The following is a 17,699-nucleotide window of genomic DNA, read 5'->3' as shown; positions in this document are numbered from 1 at the left end:
AACCCCAACCACTGAGCCCCAACCACTCAGCCCCAACCACTGAGCCCCAACCACTGAACCCCAACCACTGAGCCCCAACCACTGAGCCCCAACTTCTGAACCCCAACCACTCAGCCCCAACCACTCAGCCCCAACCACTGAACCCCAACCACTGAACCCCAACCACTGACCTCCAATTTCTGAACCCCAACCACTGAGCCCCAACCACTCAGCCCCAACCACTGAGCCCCAACCACTGAACCCCAACCACTGAGCCCCAACCACTGAGCCCCAACTTCTGAACCCCAACCACTGAGCCCCAACCACTGAGCTCCAACCACTGAGCCCCAACCACTGACCTCCAGCCACCTACTGCATGCTGATCCTGGAGAGCTCCTGAGGAGCAGGCTTGGTGCTGTGAGGCAGCCTCCAGCCACACTGCTTGGCTGCCACCACTGTCCCCTGCCAGGGCTCTGAGTCCTGCTGGGCTCCGGTAGCTCCCAGCCCGGACACCGACAGCTTGGCAGGAGAGTTCCAGATGCTTCCAGCCCAAGCTTTCCAAACCTCTAAGCCCAATGAACTATTTTTCCCCCTTGCTTCTTTTCCTTTTACAGCTTGGGCAGGCAATGTGAGGAGCTTGCATCCCACACTTCCCAGACCTTGGAGGCCAATCAACCTCTTCCCTTCTGCTCTTTCCTTTTGTTTTCCTTTCCTGCAGCTTGGGAAGGCAATTCCAGAGGCTTCCATCCCAACCTTTTGAAACCTTTGGGCCAAAGGAAGACTTTTCCTTGATATTTTGCAGCCTGGGAAGGGAATCCCAGATGTTTCCATCCCAAAGCCTCCCAATCCTGAGGCCAGGTCAGCCCTGTCCCTGCCCTGCTGCCCTGCCGGGCCGGGCTCCGTGCAAGCGGCAGCGCAGCCGGCAGGCTCCGCAGCCCAAAGGCCCCCAGAGCACCTGCCCAACCCCCCCTGGCAGCAGCAGGCATGCCAGGAGCCCCCTCCCCAAGCAGAGCTGATACCTACAGGCAGGTGAGTGGGAGGCAGGGCACGGTGGGCAGCAGGTGGGCAGGCAGGCAGGCGGCCATGGCCCCAGGCAGGCGCCTGGGCAGCGGCCCCGCGGCTCAGCGCCGATTAGCTCCGGAGCCCAGGGTCACTGGGCACAGGCTGCCTGGGCCAGCACAGCACAGCCACCTAAGCTCATTTCTCCCCTAATCCACAGCACCCTTTCAGCCCCAGAGCTGAGCAGCCAGCAGTGTGCCTACAGGCACAGAACCAGGGAGCGGTTGGGGGTGGCAAAGCCCTCCCAGAGCACCCAGTCCGACCCAACCCCACCATGGGCACCAACCCCTGGCCCCAGCTGCCATGGCCACACTGTCTGGAACCCCTCCAGGCATGGGGACTGCACCACCTCCCTGGGCTGTCTCTTCCAATCCCTGACCACTGGCAGCAAAGACATTTTTCCTTATGTCCAACCCAAACCTGCCCTGGGGCAGCTTGAGGCCATTGCCTCTTGTCCTGTCCCTTGTTCCTTGGGAGAGAGCCCAAGCCCCAGCTGGCTGCAGCCTCCTCTCAGGGAGCTGCAGAGAGCAAGGAGGTCTCCCTCAGCCTCCTCTTCTCCAGGCTCAGCACCCCCAGCTCCCTCACTGCTCCTCATAAGCACTGCTGATCACTCACTGCATCTCTGATGTCCCAGGTGTGCCTCTGGGCTGGAGCTGACCCCTGGTGCTTTCCAGAGGCACAGGGCTGTGAGTGCTCACCTGAGCACCAGGCCTGGGGGTGCTCATGGCCCAGGGCAGTGTGTGTGACATGGAACAATGATGGCTGCAGAGGCTTTACAGCAGATTGGTGCTCATGGCTCACACACTCACAGAATGGGTTGGGAGACACCTTCAAGATCCCCCAGGGCACAGGGGCTCAGGGCCTCATCCAGCCTGGTCCTCAACACCTCCAGGCAGGAGGCAGCCACAGCCTCCCTGGGCAGCCTGTGCCAGAGTCTCCCCAGCCTCACTGCAAGGAATTTCTTCCTCCTCTCCACTCTCAGTCTCCTCTCTCCCAGCTCAAAGCCATTGGCCCTGGGCCTGGCACTCCCAGCCCTTGTCCCAGGTCCCTCCCCAGCTCTCCTGGAGCCCTTCAGGTACTGGGAGGCTGCTCTGAGGTCTGCCTGCAGCCTTCTCTTCTGCAGGCTGCACAGCCCCAGCTCTCCCAGCCTGTCCATCTTGGTGGCCCTCCTCTGCTCCTCTCTCACAGAGCCATGTCCTTCCCCTGCTGGGTCACTGTTACAGGAGCTGTTCTCCCCTCTCTTGCCTCCCAACATCCCAGCTTCACCTTGAGGACACAAAAGCACACAGCTCAGGAAGCGAGGTGCAGGAGCAGTTTTGCCAGCAGCAGTTCAGAGATGGGGACAAAGAGCTTAGCTCACACTTGAGTGCTCCAGGCAGCGTTTTCAAACCAGTTCTCACAGGAGGTGGTTGCACATCAAAGGCTGCAGCCTTGTTTAGCCAAAACAAGCTCAGGGGGAGCTCCCCTCCCCGGTGGCAAATTGCCTGGTGTGTGTGCTGGCTGAGACACTGGGAGCAGCCCTGGGCGTGAGGCTCGTCCCAGAGCTGAGCTGGGAGGGGAGGGATGCTGATGAGGGTACAGAAGTTCTCCCAAGGCAAGGAAAGATTAACTCAAAGAGATTGCCAGGCCCAGCTCCAGGGGCAGCCCACGTGTGGTGCAGGCTAATTATCATCATTACAAAGAAGCTATTTTGGTCCTGCGTGGAGCTACCACCACACACAACAAAGCAACCAGTCCCAGCAAGACACTCAGCCCACTGCAGCTGGGCTGCTCAGCCTCTGGCTCCCTCACTCCCAGGTTGCTCCCAGTTTGCCCTGCAAATTGGGTTATGCTCCTGAATTCTGAGGGTAGGCTCTGCAGGGGCCCCTGGCCAGGCTGCAGCCTTGGCTGAGGCCAAGGGGATGAGGATCAACCAGGCCAAGGGCTGGGTCCTGCCCTTGGGGCACAACCACCCCAGGAAGGCTCCAGGGTGGGGGCAGAGGGGCTGCAAAGTGCCCAGCAGAGAAGGCCCTGGGGGTGCTGGGTGCCAGCAGCTGGAGAGGAGCCAGGGGGTGCCCAGGGGGGCAAGAAGGGCAGCAGCAGCCTGGGCTGCAGCAGCACTGGGGTGGCAGCAGGAGCAGGGCAGGGATGGTGCCCCTGGGCTGGGCACTGGGGAGGCCACAGCTTGAGTGCTGGGTTCAGCTCTGGGCTCCTCACTGCCAGAAGGACCTTGAGGAGCTGGAGCAGGGCCAGAGAAGGGCAGCAGAGCTGGGGAAGGGTCTGGGGAAGAGGGCTGGGGAGGAGCAGCTGAGGGAGCTGGGGGGGTTGAGGCTGGAGAAGAGGAGGCTGAGGGAGACCTCCTTGCTCTCTGCAGCTCCCTGAGAGGAGGCTGCAGCCAGCTGGGGCTTGGGCTCTGCTCCCTAGGCTCAGGGGATAGGAGGAGAGGCAATGGCCTGAAACTGTGCCAGGGGAGGGTTAGGTTGGAGAGGAGGCAAAATGTCTTTGGTGGCAGAGTGGTCAGGGCCTGGCAGAGGCTGCCCAGGGGAGGTTTGGGTTGGACATGAGAAGAAGCTTCTTCCCTGGAGGGGTTCTCAAGCCCTGGCCCAGGCTGCCAGGGAGCTGGCTGCATCCTCACCCCTGCAGGTGCTTCAGAGGGGCAGAGCCGTGGTGCTGAGGGCCATGGCTCAGCCCCAGCCTGGGCAGAGCTGCAGCAGGGCTGGGCTGGAGGGTGCTGAGGGCTGTGCCAGGCAGGGCAGCTGGGAGCCCATCCCCACTCACCCCTGCTCGGGCTCCTCGCCGGGGTCGGTGAGCTCGGAGGGCACGGCCGAGTCGATGGCGCTGTCGGTCTCCACCTCGTCCTGCAGCTCCTGCTGCACCAGGGTGCTGCTGTCCTCGTCTGTGAAGGTCTCACACTCGCTGTAGGTGCTCTCCGAGCCCATGTAGGCACTGTCTGTCACCTCATTGGCCTGGGGACACAGGGAGCACAGCAGGTCAGCCCCAGGGCTCAGGGTCGGCTCCAGGGCTCAGGGAGAGCTCCGGGGCTCAGGGTTGGCTCCAGGGCTCAGGGTTGGCTCCGGGGCTCAGGGTTGGCTCCATGGCTCAGGGAGAGCTCCAGGGCTCAGGGTTGGCTCCGGGGCTCAGGGTCGGCTCCAGGGCTCAGGGTCGGCTCCGGGGCTCAGGGAGAGCTCCAGGGCTCAGGGAGAGCTCCAGGGCTCAGGGTTGGCTCCGGGGCTCAGGGTTGGCTCCACGGCTCAGGGAGAGCTCCTGGGCTCAGGGTTGGCTCCAGGACTCAGGGTCAGCTCCAGGGCTCAGGGTCAGCTCCAGGGCTCAGGGAGAGCTCCAGGGCTCAGGGTCGGCTCCAGGGCTCAGGGTCGGCTCCAGGGCTCAGGGTCAGCTCCAGGGCTCAGGGTTGGCTCCAGGGCTCAGGGAGAGCTCCAGGGCTCAGGGAGAGCTCCAGGGCTCAGGGTCAGCTCCAGGGCTCAGGGTTGGCTCCGGGGCTCAGGGAGAGTTCCAGGGCTCAGGGTTGGCTCCAGGGCTTACCTCCCAGCAGCAGCAAATGCTTTGGGGCAGCTATTGATGCCTGTGGGCAGAAATCCAACTCCTCAGAGCAGGGAGAGCTGCACCACACAGCTGGGTGCTGCTTTGACCACAGGCCCAAGGCCTCACCACTACAAGAGGGACAGAGAACTACTGCATAGAGTTCAGTGGACAGCTGTGAGGGTGGTGAGGGGCCTGGAGCAGCTCTGGGAGCAGCAAAGGCTGAGAGCCCTGGGGCTGAGAGCCTGCAGAAGAGCAGCCCCAGAGGGCAGCTGAGCAATGCTCAGCAAGAGCTAAAGGAGCTGTGGGGGGCAAGAGGCTGGGGCCAGGCTCTGCTGAGTGCTGCCCAGGGCCAGCACAAGGGGCAAGGGGCAGCAAGTGTCAGGCAGGAGGTTGGAGCTGAGCAGGAGGAGAAAGTTGTTTGGGGTGAGGCTGCTGGAGGCCTGGAGCAGGCTGCCCAGAGAGGTTGTGGAGTGTCCTGGTGTGGAGAGCTTCCAACCCCATGTGGCCACGTTCCTGTGTGACCTGCCCTAAGGGGTCCTGCTTTGCTGGGGGGCTGGACTCAATGACCTGTGGAGGCCCTTCCAACCCCTAATATTCTGTGATTCTATGACCACAGAATGATAGAAATGAAACAGTTGGAAGAGACATCCAAGCTCACCCAGTCCAACACCAGCCCAGCCCCACCATGGCCACCAAACCCTGGCCCCAGGTGCCATGGCCACAGGGTTCTGCAACCCCTCCAGGCATGGGGACTCCACCACCTCCCTGGGCAGCCTCTGCCAGGCCCTGACCACTCCTGCAGCAAAGACATTTTGCCTCCTCTCCAACCTGAACCTCCCCTGGGGCAGCTTGAGGCCATTGCCTCTTGTCCTGTCCCTTGTTCCCTGGGAGCAGAGCCCAAGCCCCAGCTGGCTGCAGCCTCCTCTCAGGGAGCTGCAGAGAGCAAGGAGGTCTCCCTCAGCCTCCTCTTCTCCAGGCTCCCCACCCCCAGCTCCCTCACTGCTCCTGCCCAGCCCTCTTCTCCAGACCCTTCCCCAGCTCTGTGGCCCTTCCCTGGCCCTGCTCCAGCCTCTCAATGCTCTTCTCAGAGTCAGCACTTCTGTATAATTTCTCAGCCCCTCATTTTGTTTCACCCATGGCTGCCTCCACACACCTGAGACCAGAGGAGATTGCAAGACTCTGGGCAGAAGCTCTGAAAGCCTTGGAGGGAGGGATGGAGAAGTGGTTTCTAAGCTACCTCAGTGCTGGGGAGCAGAGCAAGCAGTCAGCAGCTTGGCTTTGCTCCCAGCCAGGAGCTCTCATCAATTGCCCCCAGCACAGGAAGGACATGGAACTGTTGGAGAGGGTCTAGAGATCAGAGGGCTGCAGAACCTCCCCTGTGGGGACAGGCTGGGAGAGCTGGGGCTGCACAAAAGAATGCTCCAGGGAGACCTCAGAGCAGCCTCCCAGTGCCTGAAGGGCTCCAGGAGAGCTGGGGAGGGACTTGGGACCAGGGCTGGGAGTGCCAGGCCCAGGGACAATGGCTTTGAGCTGGGAGATTGAGACTGGGGAGGAAGGTCCCTTCCAACCTAAACCACTCTGTGAATCTATGAATAAAGCCCTGGCCCAGGGCAGTGGTGCAGTCCCCATCCCTGGAGGGGTTCCAGAGCTGTGTGGCTATGGTGCTGAGGGCCAGGGCTCAGTGGTGCTGAGGGCCAGGGCTCAGTGGTGCTGAGGGCCAGGGCTCAGTGGTGCTGAGGACCAGGGCTCAGGGGTGCTGAGGGCCAGGGCTCAGGGGTGCCCTGGCAGTGCTGGGGTAAGGCTTGGACTCTGCCATCTTAAAGGTCCTTTCCATCCCAAACCATTCCATGATGCCAAGGAGCACACAGTGAACACAACTGCTGCCAAGAGCCCAAAGAGATAACCCCAAAGCACTCCAGGCATCATGATGAAGCCCCTGCTGTGGCTGCCTTTGCTGAGGGGAGCACTGCCAGGAGCAGCACAGCTCAGGGCACCAGTGGGATGAGGCAGCTGAGTGCTGGGCTGCAGCCAGAGCAGGGTGGGCAGAGGGCAGCAGAGGGGATTCTGCCCCTGGGCTCTGCTCTGCTCAGACCTCACCTCCAACCCTGCCTCCAGCTCTGCTGGCCCCAGCAGCAGAAGGACACAGAGCTGCTGCAGAGAGGCCAGAGGAGGCCCCAGAGATGCTGCCAGGGCTGGAGCAGCTCTGCTGGGAGCACAGGCTGAGGGAGCTGGGGCTGTGCAGCCTGCAGAGGAGAAGGCTCCAGGGGCTCCTCAGAGCTGCTGCCAGCACCTGAAGGGATCCTGCAGGAAGGCTGCAGAGGAACTTTTGCTGAGGGGGTCTGAGCCAGGCCAAGGGGGAAGGGTTTGGAGCTGAGGCAGAGCAGGGTTAGAGTGGAGCTGAGGAAGAAGTTGTGGAGTGTGAGGCTGGGGAGCCTCTGGCCCAGGCTGCCCAGGGAGGCTGTGGCTGCCTCCTGCCTGGGGGTGCTGAAGGCCAGGCCGGATGAGGCCCTGAGCAGCTGAGTCCAGCTGAGAGCTGCCCCTGGGCATGGCAGGGGTTTAGGGTAGATGAGCTCTGAGGTCCCTTCCAAGCTGAGCCACTCCAGGATTTATCCATCTAATGCTTACCAAGCAGTTTATGGAGGGGCATGACCTGGTGTGGAGAGGTTGGCTGAGCCTTCCCCAGGCAGCTGCTGTGCTGAGGCTCTAGCCAAGGGACCAGGCTTCAGCTGCTGACCCTCCAGCCAGCTTTGCCCACGGGCTTGTCTCACATGCACAGCCCAAAGCCATCCAGCCATGGCAGCAGGCAGCCCTGCTCATAGTCTTGGACCTACTGACCCTGTCCATGCACCTCCAGAGGTAGGGGTGGCTGTCACAGGGTGGGTTGGGCTGGCTTTGAACCCTCTGCCTTTGGCTGTGGCTCTGAGCCTGTGCCTGCAGCCAGCAAACATGGAATCAGCCCCCAGGGGCAGTGGTGGATGGCACTTTGAAGCCTCAGCTTGGCAGGCTGCTGGGCCAGCTCATTTCAACTCCATCACCTAGAAAGCTTGCACCAGATGAGCCCTGGGGTCCCCTCCAAGCTGTGATCAGCCCTTCAGAGCCTGAAGCAGGCAGCAGAGGAGCCCAGGAGCCACCCTCCTGCAGGCACAGCAGGCATGGGCTGGGATTTGCTTCTGGTCTGGAGCACAGATGGCAAAACTTTCCTGGTGTCCAGCGAAGGAAACCAGTTCCTCTCCTGCCAAAGCAGCCTGGGCTGAGAGCTGCCCCAGCAGAGCCCAATGAACTTCAGCCCCTCTGGTCAGTGAGTGCAGAGGCAGCTGAAGCTGCAAACAAAGGCCTCCTCCTGAGCAGCAGCCTGGAGACCTTTGCTTTGCATTTCAGCACAGGTTAAGCAACCAAAGCCCGAGGGAAGGTGCAAGGAGGACGGAGGCACAAGAAGGGGACTGCAGGGAGGGAGCAAGGCCAAGCTCCTGTGCAAAGGAGCAGCCACAAACCCTCTCTGCTGGCCTCAGGAGCAGGTGGTTTGTGCTCTGACCCTCTCCCCCCCTCTGCCTCCTCTCCCCAGGTTTGCTGCTCTGTGCCACTTCTTCCAGGTGGAAGCCCTCCAGGAACACTTCAGGCCACTGGGGGGCTTGGGCACAGCTGCCCCAGAGGCCTTGCCAGGAACACAGAGCCACAGAGTGGCAGTGGTTGGAAGGGACCTCTAGAGCCCATCCAGCCCAATGCCCCTGCCAGAGCAGGGCAGCCAGGGCAGGGCACACAGCAACCATCCAGGGGGGGTTGGAATGGCTCAGATGGAGACTCCAGCACCGCTCTGGGCAGCCTGCTCCAGGCCTCCAGCACCCTTCAGTTCCTCCCCATGCTCAGATGGACCTTCTGCTGTGCCAGTTTGTGCCCAGTGCCCCTTGTCCTGTCTCTGGGCACCGCTGACAGCAGCCTGGTGCCACCCTCCTGCCACCCACCCTTGAAGCATTGATCAGCTCTGATCAGCTCTGATCAGCTCCTCTCAGGCTGCTCTTCTCCAGGCTCAGCAGCCCCAGGGCTCTCAGCCTCTCCTCACAGGAGAGGAAGGTTCAGAGTGGGGTTGGTGGCAGCAGCAGCCAAACAAAACAGCCCCTGAGATGCTTCAGGCAAACTTCAGACCTTAAAAGGGGGACACAGACAGAGCCTGAACTGAACCCAGGTCATGGCTTGACTGAAGACTCCAAGCCCCCACAAAGCCTCTCCCCCAGGACCAGGCCTGCTGGCCCTCCTGGGCAGGATGTTGCCCACCTCAGCCTGCCCTGAGGTGCCCAGGGATTTGGAGCCCACCCCATGCCCTTCTTCCTCCACAAGGAGATGAGTGGATGAAAGCAACAGAGAGGTGACACAAAGTGCCCTGATGGAGCAGGGGTGGTGGTGGAGCACTTCTGGGAGACTTCAGCAGCAGCTCCTCTGCCCTGGGATTGCTCCACACTGCAGCAGGGACCAAGGGAGTGAATGTCCTCAGTGCTGTAAAGCCCAAACTGATCCACAGGCTCACAGCTGCTCAGCATGCTCTGGGCTGGAAGGGACCTTCAAGCTCCTCCAGCTCCAGCCCCTGCCATGGGCAGGGACCCCTCCCACCAGCACAGGCTGCTCAAGGCCTCATCGAGCCTGGTTCTCAGCACCTCCAGGCAGGAGGCAGCCACAGCCTCCCTGGGCAGCCTGTGCCAGAGTCTCCCCAGCCTCACTGCAAGGAATTTCTTCCTCCTCTCCACTCTCAGTCTCCTCTCTCCCAGCTCAAAGCCATTGGCCCTGGGCCTGGCACTCCCAGCCCTTGTCCCAAGTCCCTCCCCAGCTCTCCTGGAGCCCTTCAGGTCCTGGGAGGCTGCTCTGAGGTCTGCCTGCAGCCTTCTCTTCTGCAGGCTGCACAGCCCCAGCTCTGCCAGCCTGCCCCCACAGGAGAGGATCTCCAGATCACCTTGGTGGCCTCCTCTGGCCCCTCTCCAGCAGCTCCAGGTCCTTCCTGTGCTGGGGGCCCCAGAGCTGGAGGCAGTGCTGCAGGTGGGGTCTCAGCAGAGCAGAGCAGAGGGGCAGAATCCCCTCCCTGTGCTGCTGCTCACAACCCACTTGAGTATGAGCAGAGGGCAGAAGACTGCTGAGGTCCAGGCAGGGACAAGCTAAACTTTGACCTGTGATGGTCAGAAGCTTCTCAGCCCAAGCTCTGGTGAGCTGTTGCCTTGGAGAGAAGAGCAAAGTCTGGCTCCAGAGAAGGGGTTTATTTTGTACAGGGCTGGTCCCCAGCTCATGCCCAGAGCTGTCCCAGCTTCCTGCAGCTCTGCTGTCCTTGGCCCCAAATGCTTGGAAGCTCAGGAAGGGAAGTGGGAGGGGAGGGAAAAGGAAGAGCAGCTCTGCTTTCCCAGCAAGCAGGACAGCCCTGGGGGTGCACACAGCACAGGCAGGGGACAGGAGCTGGGGACAGCAGCCCTGCCCCAGGGACAGCCTGGCAGCACTGCCCTGCCCATGCCCTGCACAGGCAGGGGACAGGAGCTGGGGACAGCAGCCCTGCCCCAGGGACAGCCTGGCAGCACTGCCCTGCCCATGCCCTGCACAGGCAGGGGACAGGAGCTGGGGACAGCAGCCCTGCCCCAGGGACAGCCTGGCAGCACTGCCCTGCCCATGCCCTGCACAGGCAGGGGACAGGAGCTGGGGACAGCAGCCCTGCCCCAGGGACAGCCTGGCAGTGCTGCCCTGGCCATGCCCAGGGAGCTGCACAGGCTCCATGCAGAGCAGAAGGGATGAGGAGCAGCCCCCCCAACCTGCTGGGGCAGCATCCCCCTCCCTGGGGCTGTTCAAGGCCAGGCTGGATGAGGCCCTGAGCAGCCTGGGCTGGGGGGAGGGGTCCCTGCCCACGGCAGGGGGGTGGCACTGGGGGATCTTGAAGCTCCCTTCCAACCCAAACCACTGCAGGATTCCCTGATCCTGGCTCAGAGAGGCAGCCCAGCCAGAGGCACCGGCCCAGCACAGCTCTGGTGCCATCAGGTGCTGGGGACACCTGCCTGAGAGGCTCTGTGCTCTAAAGTGGCTTTAGCCCCCTTGGAAGCCCAGGAGAAGGCAGCTGGGTTGTGTTCCTGGTGCCACCTGAGTCTGCTCTAACACACCCACCCCCAAAGCTCTGCAACCAGAGGGAGCTCTGGAGCTCCCCCAGCCCAAGCCCTGCCCCAGCAGGGCACCCACAGCACCCTGCCCAGCAGCACAGTGCCCAGGGGGGTTGGAAGCTCTCCACACCAGGACACTCCACAACCTCTCTGGGCAGCCTGCTCCAGGCCTCCAGCAGCCTCACCCCAAACAACTTTCTCCTCCTGCTCAGCTCCAACCTCCTGCCTGACACTTGCTGCCCCTTGCCCCTTGTGCTGGCCCTGGGCAGCACTCAGCAGAGCCTGGCCCCAGCCCCTTGCCCCCCACAGCTCCTTTAGCTCTTGCTGAGCATTGCTCAGCTCCCTTGGGGCTGCTCTTCTGCAGGCTCAGCAGTGCCCCATGGCAGCTCAGCCACTGGGTGCCAGCAGCAATCCCCCCCTGGGGCTCATCACCAGCACAAGGCTCTGGCTTCTCAGCTGCTGTATTTGCCTCATGCCTCTGTCAGTGCTCTGTTCACCTCTCAGAGAAGCCAGGAGCCTGTGCTGGGCCTCAGCTGAAGGCAACTTTGACAACACAGTTCCCAAAGCTGGGCTTAGAGGCCTTGATCTAGAATCACAGGATGGTTTGGGTGGGAAGAGGCCATTGAGTCCAACCTTCAGCCTGAGGCCACCATGGCCATGAGACCATGTCCCAGAGTGCTAACATCCCTCCCATCTGGGTAGGAGAAATGTGCTGCAGACATCCACTCCCCCCAGGAAAAGCAAACCAACAGCCAGCTCTCTGGACACCAGAGCTGGCAGACTGTCCTCACCACCCCAAAAGCTGGCAGCCACCACTCCTTCCAGTGCAGCTCCCTCAGGAAGAGCCAGGCAGGGAGGATGATGAAGTTCCCATGGGCTACAGGGGGGGAAGGTTGTTCCTAAGTGAGCTGCACAACATCAACCCAGCAGGGAAACAGCAAGTGGCTGTTTGGGTGGATCCCACCCTGCCCCTTCCCAGCACCTCCAGACCTGAGAGCCCCCCTGGGAGCATGGATCTGCCACCCTCCACAAGCCCAACCACAGCATGGCTCAGAGCTCAGCCCCTGCCATGCCCAGGGGCAGCTCTCAGCTGGACTCAGCTGCCCAGGGCCTCATCCAGCCTGGCCTTCAGCACCCCCAGGCAGGAGGCAGCCACAGCCTCCCTGGGCAGCCTGGGCCAGAGGCTCCCCAGCCTCACACTCAACAACTTCTTCCTCAGCTCCACTCTAACCCTGCTCTGCCTCAGCTCCAAACCCTTCCCCCTTGGCCTGGCTCAGACCCCCTCAGCAAAAGTTCCTCTGCAGCCTTCCTGCAGGATCCCTTCAGGTGCTGGCAGCAGCTCTGAGGAGCCCCTGGAGCCTTCTCCTCTGCAGGCTGCACAGCCCCAGCTCCCTCAGCCTGTGCTCCCAGCAGAGCTGCTCCAGCCCTGTTTCCCCCTGCTGTGCCCTCAGACCCACCTGTGGGCACACTGCCCCTAGCTGGGCACTGCAGCTCCAGGAGCAGCTCCTGCAGGCAGCAGGGAAGCAAAGTCCAGGGCAGGCTCCCAACACAGCTCCTTTTGTCCCGTGATAAGGAGAGGGGAGAGCCAGGCTGGCAGCATGGCCCTCCCTGCCAGGCCACTGCCTGCAGAGCTCCACCCAGTGCCAGCCCTGCTCCTTGGAGCTGTTGTGGCTGGGCAAGACCTTGAAGATCATCAGGTTCAGCCCTTCTGCAGCTCTGCAAGGCTGGGGCTGAGCCCTGGCCCTCAGCACCACAGCTCTGCCTCTGGGAGACACCTCCAGGGCTGGGCGCTCAGCCACCCCCCTGGCAGCCTGGGCCAGGCACTGAGAACCCTTCCAGGGAAGAAGTTTCTTCTCCTGTCCAACCTGAGCCTCCCTGGGTGCAAGCTGTGCAGATGTCTCCAGGGCTTACCTCACCCTCCTGGTAGCTCTGGTGAATATTCAAGCACCACCTGACAAGCCTCTTCCTTATGGGCACAGAGAGGAAGCTGAATTCCCCTCGCCTCACCCCCCAGGGATCACCCCCAGGGGCCACAGCCAGCAGTGGGTGGCTCAGGCAGCAGCCTGGGGAGGGCAGGGTGCTGGCTGAGCAGCCCCAGCTCCTGCCTGCCAGCACAGGACCCTGTCCCAGCCAGCACCAGGGACTGGCCCTTCCCCGCGGCAGCCCTCGCAGGGCTCAGACCCGCAGCTCTGCAGGGCTGTGGCTGCTTTCCTGTTGCTCCTGCAGGAACCCCCCACCCTGTGAGGCTCCCTCCTTCCCTTACCTTCACAGTCCCATCTTCTGCAGCTTCTCCTTGCTCCCTCTGCCCTGGGCCACATCCCTGCTGCAGCAGAGTGCTCTGAGCAGGAACTGCGGCGGCAGCGCTGCCTGCAGGCCTCCTGCAGCCTGATAAGCAGCTGCCCTTCCGTGCTGAGCCCAGCAGAAGCAGGCTCTGCTCACCAGTTATGCTTTAACCTCTCCTCCTGGCTCTGCCCTGAGCCAGCACAGCAGGTCACAGCTCTTGGGCTCCCCCAGCTCCTCTGCTTGCCCTCCCTCTGGGGATGGCTAGCACCGCTGTGAGGAGGCTAAAAGCAAAGCCCCTAAAGCCAGGGAGGAAACCCTGAGCACTGCCAGCTGTGCCCCCCAGAGCCTTCCTGAGAGGCCTCAGCTGCAGCCCTGCCTGGCTGCTGGCAGCCCCCTGCTGAGCCTTGCCCCCACGTTGCCTGGGCCCACACTGTGCTTGCAGCTCCAGATAAGGCTTCAAGGTCTTTGCTTTCCAAACCCCTTCCAAGCCCTCCCTGTGCAAGGCAAAGGCTCCAGGAGGCTTTTTCCTGACTGGAAAATGAATGTCTTACTGCAACCCTGAGCTGCAGTGCTGCCTTTGCACTTTGCACCATGGCTTCTCCCATCCCTGGGGAGCTGAAGCCTTCCAGGGCCCAGCAGCCCAGGGCATGAGGGCTGAGATGGGAGCTCAGTGCTGAGCTGCAGGAGAGCCTGCAGAACCCAGGCACCCCAGGCTCTGATGAATTGTCACACTGGTGGCACTCAGCCTGAGGCTCTCTCTCCATCATGTGCTGAACCTCTGTGAGATCCTGGCAGGCTGGGAATGCTTTGGAATCGTCTCCAAGACAACCCAGGGGATTCTGCCTCAGCAGTTAGACACCAGCTGAGCTGCAGGAGATTACCCTGGGCTCAGTGTGAGAACCCAGAGACTGCACTGGGCTGGGAGGGAGCCTCCAAGGGCCTCCTGTCCCAGCCCCCCTGCAGGCAGCAGGGACAGCTCCAGCCACAGCAGGCTGCCCAGGGACACAGCCAGGCTGAGCTTCAATGGCTCCAGGGATGAGGCCTCAAGCACCTCCCTGGGGAGCCTGTGCCAGAGTCTCCCCAGCCTCCCCCTGCAGAACTCCCTCCTGGTGTCCAACCTAACTCTGCCCTGCTCCAGCTCCAAGCCATTGCCTCTGGTCCTATCCCCACAGCCCCTTCTGAGCAGTCCCTCCCAGCCTGCCTGCAGCTGCCCTGCAGATACTGAACTGCAGCTCTGAGGTCTCCCTGCAGCCTTCTCTCCTCCAGGCTGCACAGCCCCAGCTCTCCCAGCCTGGCCCCACAGGGGAGGTTCTGCAGCCTCTGCTCATCTCTGTGGCCTCCTCTGGCCCCTCTCCAGCAGCTCCAGGTCTCTCTTGTGCTGGGGGTCCCATACCTGGCCCCAGCCCTGCAGGTGAGGTCTCCCCAGAGCAGAGCAGAGGGCAGGATCCTCTCTCCAGCTCTGGCCACCCTGCTGTGGCTGCAGCCCAGGCTGCCCTTGGCCTCCTGTGCTGCCAGTGCCCATTGCTGGCTCCTGCCCAGCTCCTCCCCCCCAGCACCCCCAAGGCCTTCCCTGCAGGGCTGCTCTCAGTCTCATCCCCCCCAGCCTGGGTTGATGTCAAGGACTGCAGGACCTTGCAGTTGGCCTTGCTGAACCTCCTGAGGCTCTCCTCAGCCACCCCTGCAGCCTGTCCAGGTCCCTCTGGCTGCCTTCCCCTCCTTCAGCCTTACCAACCCCACTCAGCCTGCTGTGCCCTGCAGACTGGAGGGAGGCACTGATGAAGCTCTTGGACACCACTGCTCCCAGGACAGACTCTCTCCTTCCATTTCATTTGCATCTTGCTCAAAAGGAGCTCCTGGGGTCCATCTCCTTTTCCAGCTGGCTGCCCTTGCTGCCCAGGCAGCAGCAGCAGCAGCAGTCCTTGATGCCAGCAGGGCACACACAGAGGTGTTGGTACTGCTGCCCAGCAGCCCTGGCAGAGCTCTTCTCTGCTCAATGAGCCCTCTGACCACAGCCCTGCTCTGGGGCTCAGGGGACTGTCCCTGGGCACAGGGCTGAGGAGGAGGCTGCTTGCCTGCACCAGCAGCTCCCAGCAGCTCTCCCAGCCTCCAGAGCACTCAGTCCAGCCATGCCAGAGCACCTTCAGAATGAATCCCACACTGCCTTACCTTGGAAGGGACCTTTGAGACCATCCAGCTCCAGCCCCTGCCAGGGGCAGGGACCCCTCCCACCAGCACAGGCTGCTCAGGGCCTCATCCAGCCTGGCCCTCAACACCTCCAGGCAGGAGGCAGCCACAGCCTCCCTGGGCAGCCTGTGCCAGAGTCTCCCCAGCCTCACTGCAGAGAATTTCTTCCTCCTCTCCACTCTCAGTCTGCCCTCTCCCAGCTCAAAGCCATTGCCTCTCATCCTGGCACTGCTCTCACTTCTGTTTGTGACCTTCTACCAGATAAAGAATATGCAACCCCCCCTCCCTGCCTGTCCCTCCCATGCAGCCATCTCTGCCCTGGTAACCTCCTTCACAAAGCAAACCCAACCTAGGCACAGCATCCTGGAAAGGCTCTCTGAGCTCAACCAGCAACCCAGCACCACCATGGCCACCAAACCCTGGCCCCAGCTGCCATGGCCACAGGGTTCTGGAACCCCTCCAGGCAGGGGGACTCCACCACCTCCCTGGGCAGCCTCTGCCAGGCCCTGACCACTCTGGCACCAAAGACATTTTCACCTCCAACCTGAGCCTCCCCTGGCACAACCTGAGGACATGTCAAGGCCATGTTCAACTTGGCCTTGCACAGCTTCTGCAGGAGGAACCCAGCTCTTAGGGCTGTGCTCATCTGGGCAGGGGAGCAGGGGACTGCCCAGGGGGAGAGTGCAGGTCTGTTGGCTTGATGGGAGCCACAGGAGGCTGGGTCAAGAGAGAACCCCTCCCTGGCTGGGAACTGGGCTGATGCCCAGGCCAGCTCCCAAGCAGCAGAGTGAGAGCTTCAAGCCAGCTGGAGTGGCTAACTCACTGAACAGCAGAAGAGCAGCTCCCAGCAGCCAGCAAACCCAACAGAGCAGCTGGAGCCTGTCTGCAAGAGGCCACCAGGCCAAAGTCCCATCCTGCAGGCTGCAGAGAGCAGAGAGCCTGCCTGCAGCTCAGGAGGCTGAGAGCCTTGGCAGTGACACCCTGTGAGATGCAAAGACCCAGGCTGCCCAGGCACAGCAGGCAGAAACCTGAGGGCCAAAGCCTGGAGAAGGAGAGGCAGAAGGAAGTTATTCAGTTTCCAGCTGGGATGAGGGAGCCAGCCCCAGCCCTTTGCTCTTCCAGCCTGGAAAGCATGAGGCAGGAGCAGGGAGAACCCACCAAACACAGCCCAAAAGCCCAGCAGCAGGGCCAGCAGCCTCCTGCCCAGCTGAGAGCAGGCACAGGGCATCACTGCAACACAGAACCACAGAGCCAGCAGGTGAGGCTGGAAGAGACCTTGGGGATCACCAAGTGCAAGCACACAGCCCAGCACTGCTGCTGAGCCACTGCCACCAAACACCTCCCTCAGCACCACAGCCAGCTGGCTTTGAACCCCTCCAGGGCTGGGGACTCCACCACCTCCCTGGGCAGCCTGGGCCAGGGCCTGAGATCCCTTGCTGGGAAGAGATTGTTCCTCCTGTCCAACCTGAACCTGCCCTGGCACAGCTTGAGGCCCTGTGCTGAGGAACAGTCACAGAATGCACTGGGTTGGAAGGCACCCTCCAAGGGCACCTTGCCCAGCCCCCTGCAGTCAGCAGGGACCCCTGCAGCCAGAGCAGGCTGCCCAGGGACACAGCCCACAGGAGGGAACTGAAGGCTCCAAAGGACAAACCCCATGGCAGCTTCCCTGCTCCAGCCCAAGAACTGGCACAGAAAGCCACATTTCCCACCTCTGCTCTGCCCTTTTCTGGCCAAACAGCCCCAAATGCCACTGCCCAAGCACTCCCCAGTGCCTCCTGGCTGCTGCCCCCCAAAGCCAGACTCAGAAGCTCCAGCAGGATGCCAAGCACAAGGGCAGCAGGCAGCACTCCTGCACCCCTAACGCTTCGCCCCCCCGGGCGCCCCTCTCTCGCCCAGGGCTCTGCCAGTGCCCAAGCTAAGCCAGCACCAGCTGTGGGCTGGCACTTCGAGACCAGTTTTAACTGGAGCAGTCCAAATGCTCACTGCAAATCCTCTGAGCCTCTCACCCACAGACCAAAGGATTTGCTTTTGGCACCCACGGGGAGCTGGGGTGGAAAGGACCTCCAGAATCAGCCAGCTCCAAGCCCCTGCCGGGGACCCCTCCCACCAGCACAGCCTGCTCAAGGCCTCATCCAGCCTGCAACACCCCCAGGGAGGAGGCAGCCCTGAAGCAGCCCTGGCACAGCAAATGCCCCCACCCCCAGCACCCCCCCCCAGGGGGGGCCTGGTGCCCATCCTCACCTCAAATGTGACGAAGTCATCAAAGTCATCAGGGCAGGCCGGGGGCTCCTCCTCGGGGGTGTAGCCCATATCATACAGCTGGCTGTCAGGGTCTGCAGAGGGGAAGGCAGGCAGGAGAGCATCAGCACAAGGCACAGCCTAAGCCAGGGACAGCTCTGGGAGACACAGCACAAGGACAACCACCTCCTGTGGCACAGCCCTCAGCTGTCAGCAGGGCTCTCTGCTCCTCTGCTCCCAGGCATCCCAGCAGCTCCTCAGCTGAAGGCTCCCCGGCGGGGCTGGCGCCTGCAGCTCCCCCTACCCCACCATGGCCTCCCT

General features: G+C 62.3%; 1 protein-coding gene across 1 annotated transcript in view; it reads right to left on the bottom strand.

The window, feature by feature from the left end:
* RAB11FIP3 (RAB11 family interacting protein 3) overlaps positions 1 to 17,699 on the bottom strand; it is an 88,850-nt gene that overhangs the window by 30,365 nt on the left and 40,786 nt on the right. Inside the window, exons 3-4 of the mRNA XM_054180698.1 lie at positions 17,382 to 17,473; positions 3,796 to 3,983 (exon numbers count right to left, since the gene is read on the bottom strand). Of these exons, the coding sequence (XP_054036673.1) occupies positions 3,796 to 3,983; positions 17,382 to 17,473 (280 nt within the window). The remainder of the gene's footprint in view (positions 1 to 3,795; positions 3,984 to 17,381; positions 17,474 to 17,699) is intronic.

This window comes from Dryobates pubescens, chromosome 4, assembly GCF_014839835.1.
Source record: "Dryobates pubescens isolate bDryPub1 chromosome 4, bDryPub1.pri, whole genome shotgun sequence".
In the NCBI taxonomy this organism is placed as follows: Eukaryota; Metazoa; Chordata; class Aves; order Piciformes; family Picidae; genus Dryobates; species Dryobates pubescens.
Note: the sequence above shows the minus strand (reverse complement) of the source record. Positions and strands in the feature narration are given on the sequence as shown.